The following is a 9,653-nucleotide window of genomic DNA, read 5'->3' on the forward strand; positions in this document are numbered from 1 at the left end:
TTTTCCCCCCCCCCCCATCCCCAAAGAAAAATAGAAGTAGTAAAGGAAAACCTATGAAATGAATATATACTCAGCGGATCTACTGTATGTTTCAGTTAGGCCTTGTTCATTGTTATGGGCTTGTATAAAAGCAGTGTATGCAGCAAGCTTTTGCACGGCACTTACAACGTTTTTGACCAGCTTCTAGCAGCTTTGTTGAGGAATTTAAAGCACCATTCAGCTTCAGTTTGGGAGGATAAGCACAGATATTAATGGGAGTGCTGACTGTCACTTTAAACAAGAGTTTGTAGGTAAACTTCAGCACTACATGAAACTTGTTGCAGTCTACTGAAGCCTGCTTCCAGCTTGTTTAAAGTAACAGTCAGCACTGCCATTATGATCTGTGCATAAAATCCCCAAACTGGAAATCTTTCAAAATGCTGCAAAATTGAACTGCAGATGGGCAGTTGCATGACTAGTTCCCAGTTCAAGGAGAGCAGGCAGCAGCATTCATTCATGTAATATGAATATCGCTGCTCAGAGGCTGCAGTGACCAGAGCTTTTTGGAGGATTTTCAGAAAATGCTGCTGTCTACTAAACGAAAGCTAAAGAACATTTTAGGTAAGGGAAGAGATATGTGGACAGTTGCTGTGCCTTCAGCAAGGCTTCAACAAAGCTGCTTAAAACTTGCTGAAAGCTTTAAAAATGTCTTGCTGTGCACACAGCTCTTATACAAGCTGAAGCCCATGTGTACATTGCCTTAAGGATAAATATGTTACCCACCGGAAGAAATTATCAAAACTGGGACAAAATCTGGAGCAGTTGTCCATGGCAACCAATCGGCTTCTATCTTTCATTTTCAAAGCATAATTGGGCATACCAAAGGGAGGATCTAATTGGTTGTCATGGACAACTGTTCCAGATTCTGTCTGCTCCAGTTTTGATAAATTCCACCCACTGATTTTAAATTTCCATACCTCCTTGGTCATAATTCTAGCACTTCTGGCTAGACCAGCTACTCACACAGAGCCTATAAAACAAAAAAGAACAGAGCGCCACCTCCGTGTGTAAAATCTTTTATTTAAATTAATAAAAAAGAGTATATGTACTCATAAACAAATGTTTTCATCAGGCTTGTCAAGAGGCCAAGGGCCACACCCAGGATAATTCCGCCCCCGCTACATATCGCGGCTACCTCTGGTCACATCACCGTCCACCGGCCGCAGTCTGCTAGATTACACAGAGCCTATTATAGTTCAGGATGTGTAACAATACATAATGTATATGTGTTTCAGCCTCATTCATGCAAAAAATCGACCTTTTGAAAAAGAAACAACTGCCATTCTTAATACTGAATGAGAGTAAAGTAACTAGAATATGGATACCTCCAGTTTTATAAATTGCTAGATGTGTTACATAATGTGTTTTATGTAATTTAGTTTAAGGCTTTAACCTTAATATTACAATATTTTTTTTAACTATAGTTACTGCAGTATTTGGAATCCGAGAACTCTTACCTAGAAGCGTACTTGGAATGGAGACATCTAGAAGCAGTGTACTGGCAATGGATGGTAACGATTTTGATTTGTATATGAACTACTTTACATTTAAAGGAGAACTATGAGGCGAGTGCTTTTCACTCACCTCATAGTTCTAGCCGACCTGTGACAATGAGACTGTCACAGGTCGGCTCAGTAGATCGGGAGGTGAGCGAACACATACCGGGTTCGCTCGCCTCTCGATCCTGTCACGGCTCTCTGCCGTGACAGGGGGAGGGGTTGGATTCCCCTCTCCCTGCTCCGATCTGCCAGCACTGACTGGCGGAACGGACGGGGGAGGGGGCGTGTACAGCTGGCTCTGCCTCTAGATAGGCAGAGCCAGCTGTCACTCACGCAGCTGGGCGGATCCCGTCATCTACGGCGGGATCCGCTCCGGCGTCTCAGTATACCGCGAGCTGTAGCTCGCGGTATACTGAGCTAAGGGTAACGGGAGGACGCTAGTTTGTGTCCTTCCGTTACCCTAAGGAGAACTATGGGGAAAAACACTGACCCCGTAGTTCTCCTTTAAAAGAGGACTATGAGGCGAGTGAAAATCACTCAGCCTCATAGTTCTAGCCGACCTGTCGCAATGAAACTGTCACAGGTCGGCTCAATAGATCTGGAAGTGAGCGAACACATACCGTCGCTCGCTCACTTCTCGATCATCTCCCTGCAGAGAGCAGTGACTGTCACTCACGGCTCCCTACAGGGATTCCCCCCCTTCCCGTGTCCGATCCTCCAGCACTGACTGGCGGAACGGTTGGGGGAGGGGGCGAGTGCAGCTGGCTCTGCCTCTAGATAGACAGAGCCAGCTTTCACTCACGCAGGTGGGTGGATCTCGACAGTAATCTCGGGATCCTTCCCTGGCTGCGGCGTTTCAGTATACCGCGAGCTGTAGTTTGCGGTATACTGAGCTTTGGGTGACGGGAGGACGCTAGTTTGTGTCCTCCCGTTACCCTTAGAAGAACTATGGGGAAAACCACCGACCCCATAGTTCTCCTTTAATTTTGGGACCCAAGTTCTACCAAACATTTTTAGCTGTTGTAGATAAAGGGAGAAAGTTTTAGTGATTGACTTATCAGGGTAGGGTATGGCCTTATGTTTACAGTGATGTGCTTTATAAATGTGCTTGGCGCTCTGCTGTTTTTGAAGTACCAAAAAAAATAAATGGAGGGTATGTTTTAATAATAAAAAAATTAATAAATTAAAGCTTAGAAGACAGCACAATCACATTACCTGCCTCTCCTTCTATCATGAAGTTGCCTCAAGTTGTACCTTTGTACCTAGAAATTCTAATTACCCTTCAGGAGCTCTTAGTTCCTGTGGTTTTCTGTCTTCTGCATACATACCTGTGCTCAGTTCTGTCCAAATTGCAGATATTTATCCGAATTTCAGTACGAAACAAAACGAATGGCACATTTCTAGTTCTGATACACAGAAGTATTGTAGTTTAATCCGTCCTCTTTCCTTGTCCATTTACTGTGCGTATTTCTCAAAATACAAGGTGTTCTGTGAATTGAGAAGGGGAGAGGTGGGCAAATAAACAACAGTATGACTTCTGTGTGTGTGAGCTGCAGCTCTTGTAGCTACAGTGGCCCGGAAGAATAGCAAGTGCTATACTATGTGCCTCAATGAAACTGTAAATAATAAAGGTAGTGATCCTGAAGGTGAGATATAATCTATTTGTTACACAGCACATTTAATAATAAAAAAACTTTGCCTGGAGTTCTGCTTCCACTTTTTGCCCCCTGACATCCCAACTAACAGGGTGTCACTAGAAAAGAAATTACTGGGGGGAAAAAAATGTTGACCGGGATGACAATAAAGGCTTGATATACAGTATGTTCTCACCCTTCCACCATGCTATCCAAAATGTAAAAAATAGTTTTGAATGCAGTTGAGCTGAACTCCAGGCTGGAACACTATTTAATCCAGTCAATAACATGTAATTAATTGGATTTCTACACACAGGTACCAGAATTGGAGTTTATCTTTTGCAGAGTAGCTTATATTCTAGGAGAGCAGTACAAGCCAATCAGGATACTAATGCTTTGCACAGTCCCTGTGCCAACTCTACTAAACTTACAGTTCTCTACATGACCAGGACCTAACAAGTATCTCAAATCCAGTTCCACTCTGTATCAAACCCTTTAGTTTCTTTGCCTGAACAGGCTTACAGGAGCGTGAGTTTAGGGATGGCCTTGTCAGGGGGCTGCTGCTCTTTTAATGTTCTAGGAACATGATTGAGTTTGCTAGTGGCCAAGTCATATAGCTTAAGTGCAGTGAAAAAAATTGAGGTCACAGCACAACCTATACTGACTGACAGGGTACCCAGGATTTTCTTGAGAATCTTCTCTTCTGGTCAATGGAATCATATCTTTGCAGACTCATTGAAGTTACCTTCTGGCCTAGAACTGGATGTAGTGCTTCATGAGGTTTACAACGGTTTTACTCTGTATATTTTTAAAAGATTAAATAATATTTTACTACGCACAAATAAAGAACATTCTATTGTTTTATTAGTAGGTACATGAATAATTGGAATTTAGTATTTTGCATTAATCAAAGTAGGTTGTATGTTTGTAAACTCTGTCAATTTTTTATACATCCTCAACAGGAAACAGTCTTTCAGTCTGCTGCAGAAGATGAGTGCATTACCTTAGCTCAAAATGAGATCAAATTATACACATCCTTTCCAAGGGAGGTTAAGCCTCAGAGCAATCTTGTTAATATAAAGGCATTGCATAAGTCATTCTCTGATGTGCATGATCAGTTCCACGATCTAGTTAAACAACGGAAGCATTCATGGCATGATCAGGTATGTCTTTGATGGGTATTGTAGTGGTAGTTTTTAATAATAGAATCATATTTCAAGTGATCCTGATCCGGCTCAAAAATGTTTTTAAAGTAACGATGGTACAAAAGTGCAGTACCCAAAAGGTCATATATGTTCTTATATTGTCCCTGTAGAGGCCCTTGCACCCTAAACACATGCTTTACTTGAGACCTTATTTGAGGATTTACTTGAATTGCCAAGGAGGCTGCATCTGTACAGACACACCTGGGGGTTCTTGCCGCAGGATTCCCTAGCCGCAATCTTAATTCCAGTGTGAATGTAGCCTTCGCTACATGCGCAGTTCAGTGCTTAAAGGTAATCTGTGACTGGCACAGGATTTTCCTCCAAATGTGATGTTTACTAATATGATAGAATAAGTATGAGGTTTACTGACCCAATAAAACTACGACCTTGCTCATTCCAAAATAATCAGTTTCACAGTCTTTACTAGGCTAGGTCCTCTTTCAGTGGTTCTGTTTAGGGATGTTCAGATACCAAGTACAGTACTTGGTACAAGTACAGATACCTTTCCACCTCCAAGACTAGACTAGAGAAACATTCAAAAGTTAGGAGGCAGCTGTCATTTGTAAGGAGCACACGGAGCTCCTGGGATTTGTACATCTCTGTTTTAATGTATGATTTGTTTTTTTTATAAATAAAAATTAGGAATGCACCAATGCCATTTTTTCTTGTACTGATACTTGTCCAAGTACTCACAGATACAAGTATTGATACATTTTTGTTGTCATGTAATAGTTTTTCTAAAACAATACAGACTAATGATTTCAGGACAGTGGTGGAGCGCCAGAGCCAGGTCCCGGCTGCAACCCTGGTTGTTCTCGTGAAAATGCCAAGTATCAGCACTGGTACCTGAACATCCCTAGTTCCGTTATTATTCATGTGTATGCTTTTCAGCAATCTGGAGGTTGAGGAGATTCGCCCCTCACTCCTTATCCCTGTGACACTGGGACAACAAATGAGCATGCCTAGGAAAATACTATGAGCCTGAGACTGTGGGGGCAGGATGGCTAATAATGGCTGTAGGGATAAAAGCAGCGCACTTAATGCACTCCAGTGAATTGGAGGAAAGGACAATGAGGTCATGGTTTTATAGTGACGGGCCTTCAGGGGATTCAATTATAGTAATATGCTCTCTAAACAGACTGCACTGACTAGACAATTTCTAGGCAAAATACGCGGGCAAGGAACTTTTAGTTGTGGCAATATGTGGGCAGTTGTTAAAATATGCAGGACGCCAGTGGGCATTCATTACATTTATTGTCTGCATGTTGTAACTATAAGGCCCCGTTCACACCTGAGCGTTTTACCGCGCGTTCCTACGCTTGGTAAAACGCGCAACAGGTGAAAACCCATGTTTGCCTATGGGCATGGTTCTCACGGCAACATTTTATTACAGCACTGACGGCCTTCTAAATCTCAATGTAGTACATGGGATTGGGAATCTACTCCACCTTGCTTGTGAGGACAGTTTTAAAAAAACAGTTAAACGAATAATAGATTTTTGTTACCACAGACTTGAATTTTTTTTAATGCCAAAAAGCATTTTTTTCTTTATTTTGGGAAAATCCGTAAAAAGTTCCCACTTTTTGGATATCACTGGAAAATGTAAAATCTGACCTTTTTATTAAATACAATACAATTTGTCCAACAATAAAATTTATTGTTCGTCACTTTGGAATATACAAACACACACACGTGTGTGTGTGTGTGTGTTTTCCTATTTCTTCATAGATCTTAGTTGTGCAGACAATTGTTTCTTCAGGGACACCCCAATGTGTGGGTCTTGTGTACATTTTTGGTTTCCCAGAAGGACCCAGGTATACCCTAGGATAGCGATAACAAACCCCTCTGGTGGCACGCGAGCCTAGGCAGGGGTGTCGAAATCGTATTGCCTGGGACAAGCAGTTCCGGATGCTGGGCAGTTCGTTTTCATCTACATTTAGGCCTCGTTCAGACCATATGCAGTGCGTTCCAGCCCGATTCTGGCCGGAACGCACTTCATCGCATTGTGGCCGGCTCAATTTTTTGCCGGGCATGAGGGGCGTTGCGGGACATTTCATTGAATGGAGCAGTAGCTCCAGCTGCAATGTGATCGCCCGCAAGGGATCGCAGGGGACATCGTGCCTGCGGTCTGGTGCAGTCAAAATACTGCAAGCTCTATTGACTGCACTGGACCAGACTACAGGCACAATGTGAACCGCGATCCAGTGCGGGTGTCCGCATTGCGGCCGGAGGGCGTGGCTACGGTGCCATTCACTTCAATGGCCTGCCATGCCCCCTCCAGCCCCACGAAATAGTGAGCCGGCCACAATGCATTGCAGTGCATTCGGGCCGGAACGCACTGCATATAGTGTGAACGTACCCTAAGCCCTGCTTCGGCAAGCAGGGCTAAATGTACAATGGGGGAGCCGACGCTTGTTTAGTACAAGTAATCACGGCGATGCCACCAAGATCACTTGTAATAAGCCTGCAGGTCTGTGCCACCCCCCTCCATGGTTCGCCCCCACTGCTGGCTCCCTCTCTTCCCGCTGGCTGCCTCCCTCGCCTTGGTTTTTGGGGTCCCCCGGTCTTCTGGGGGGACCCGTGAGCAAAGTGGATTAGTTCAGAGCGGGGAGCAGAGCGGGGAGCAGAGCGGAGAACTTCCATGTGAAAAGTGAGACAGGAACGCTGTACTCGCAGCCTTTTCGTCTCCGCTGTCACAGGAGAGCCAGCAAAGTGCTTTGCTAAAACTCCTGTATTGAGGGTGACAGGTTCAATAAAGAGAACCTGTCAAATGCTATCACACACAGGCTTGTTAGCCCCTGTGTAATAGCAATTAAGTTAATTGAAAAAAAGATAAAAATTAAAAAAATAATAATTAAAATTAAGAAAAGAAAAAAGGGTCAAGCAAAAAAGGAACTAAACGATTATAAGAAATATTTAAAGTTAAAAAATTTGTAAAAAATAATAAAGAAAGAAAAAAAATTAAATGTTTGAATATGTGTGTTTCCCTATTTTGCCTAAGACAATGATGCTGAATGTTTGTGTTTTTTTTCACCCTAGTGCCCAAACTAAAACACAATACCAAACTAATTTTCAGTGTTAACACTTTGAGATAAATACATTGATTATGCCTTGCAGTTTGGGCACTCAGGCTCAAAAACGTTCGCCATCACTGCTCTAGGATAGAGCACTCATGGCTTTATAGTGATTAATATATGTGAAATGTTAATTAACAGTACAGATTTTGGCATTTCAGTCACATATGGAATACTGCTTAAATATTAATATTAACAATAACAAATATTAAATATATCTTCTTAAATCTATACAACAAAGTCCAAATCCCATTCGCACTGCTACGGTCTCAAAACCACGAGGTATATGTGGTGCCCAGGTGACCACGCGGATGGTGCCGTGCAAAACACTAATGGTAGATAAAAGTAATTCACCTGCACACACTTGAAGGGTGCTAGCACCGTATGACAGTATGTGACATTGGGTATTGTACAAACATATCAATACTTTAAAACCCTTCAAGTGTGTGCCGGTGAATTACTTTTATCTACTTAAATCTATACAGGTAACTGGTTATTTAGGTTTACTGGTCATTTCACTTTCAGGTTGTATATTCTTTGTTTTGTCATTTACAGATAAAAGAATTGGAAAGATATGTCAAGGGAAAGGAAAGTTCTTTATTAATCAAGCAAATAAAACAAGAAGTCGGAAAGAAAACCGAGCATCTTAAACATCAGCATGAAGAAGTCAGCAATGCAAATGGCTTATTAAAACTTGTCTTTAAAGAGAGCAAGTTTAAAGATGAAATACATGAAGACTTTAATATGAAAAACGTTCGCGCCACGAACTTGATTACAATGCTCCAGACAGCTGCTACTAAATTAGAGGCAGAATTTCAAAATCTCCAGGATAAAAGCAGAGAAAAGTTTGACGTAATGACTGGAGAACTTGAAGGGATTGTTTGCATCCCTCCTGCAAAGTGCTGATTTCTATTGACAATGTAGAAGAAGATCCAATTGGATCTAAGATTTGGTTTTAGACACATGTATGGATACTATTATTTATTTATTCACAAATATATTTTGCTTATAATTTAAACTATGGTTTGTAAATGTAAATTATTTTCATTATTTTGGTTTTACCTCCTTAGATTATAAGGGCTTGTTCACACCAAATGCAGACCAGATCAGCATGTGTTTCTGCACACGCAGTGTATTATGCCGCGTTTTTGATGCATTCCGGGCCATTTTGGGTATTAAAGAAAAAAAAGTTTTATTTTCTTAGTTTAAAATGGGCTTTCCGCGTGTTCCAGGGTGTTTGCATGCATTTTTGATGCATTTGCATGCGTTCCAGAGCAGGTAAGATGGGGCTTTCTGCAGTTTTTTTACATGCTCTGGAACTGAACTCTGTGGTGTGAACTAGAGCCAAAAATACCATTGGAATATATTGTAACTGTTCTGCTCTGCTCCTGGAACACGCTTGGTGTGAACAAGCCCTAAGGCTGGGTTCACACCTGGGCGTTCCTGATGGGCGAGTTTTATGCGCATTTTTGCCCTTGCGTTTGAAGCACGTTTTTTTGCCCAATGAAATGCGCGTTCGATCTTACAATCTGCAGTAACAAGTTGTGTGAGGTACAGACAATCTTTGTGCTCATGGTCTACTATGTCACTTATACATCTCCAGCATTATCACAGCAGGATATAGCTTGAGGGGGAAAGAGAACAAAGAAAATACATCAGGGAACGATAAGCAGGGGCGTATCTGCCGCGAGGCAAACAAGGCGTTTGCCTGGAGCGGCAGATTCAGCGCGAGGGTTACTGACCTGGATGCGATGGAGTGGACGGCGTGTGCAGACGGCGGGTGGCATTGTTTTACGGTGAGTCTGTAAGACCGTGGGAGCGGCTGTCCACGGAGCGATAAAGAAGGGTAAGGAAAGGGTAAGGTTTTGTAATATACAATACATATATTTAGTGGATTAGGTTTGAAATTCCGTTTACGGATTCCAATATGACCAGGCAGTGTAAAAGCGCTTTGTGGAGCCATCCTGATATGACATAACCCCCTTGGTTGGTAATGTAGATTCACTATAGCTACAGTCTCGGATATATTAGGAGCAACTAAGCTTTTCCAATGGCGCACTATGGTCAGCCTTGCCGCTGGTAGAATGTGGGACACCAGAATCCTATATTGTGGTGGGATGTTTTCAATACCCAGTGACAGTACCGCTAATTCGGGCCAAGGCGTTATAATAATGCCTGTGGTTTGTCAGATCCTCTAGAAGA

The 9,653-nt window shown here is 42.3% G+C and overlaps 1 protein-coding gene across 1 annotated transcript in view; it reads left to right on the forward strand.

Moving 5' to 3' along the window:
- Positions 1–8,380, forward strand: part of CUNH14orf80 (chromosome unknown C14orf80 homolog) — a 39,812-nt gene extending 31,432 nt beyond the window's left edge. Inside the window, exons 9-13 of the mRNA XM_018565152.1 lie at positions 35–36; positions 1,464–1,566; positions 3,672–3,700; positions 4,135–4,335; positions 8,007–8,380. Of these exons, the coding sequence (XP_018420654.1) occupies positions 35–36; positions 1,464–1,566; positions 3,672–3,700; positions 4,135–4,335; positions 8,007–8,357 (686 nt within the window). The 3' untranslated portion in view covers positions 8,358–8,380. The remainder of the gene's footprint in view (positions 1–34; positions 37–1,463; positions 1,567–3,671; positions 3,701–4,134; positions 4,336–8,006) is intronic.
- The last annotated feature ends 1,273 nt before the right edge of the window (positions 8,381–9,653 follow it).

This window comes from Nanorana parkeri, unplaced genomic scaffold (assembly GCF_000935625.1).
Source record: "Nanorana parkeri isolate BGI_ZX_2015 unplaced genomic scaffold, ASM93562v1 scaffold819, whole genome shotgun sequence".
In the NCBI taxonomy this organism is placed as follows: domain Eukaryota; kingdom Metazoa; phylum Chordata; class Amphibia; order Anura; family Dicroglossidae; genus Nanorana; species Nanorana parkeri.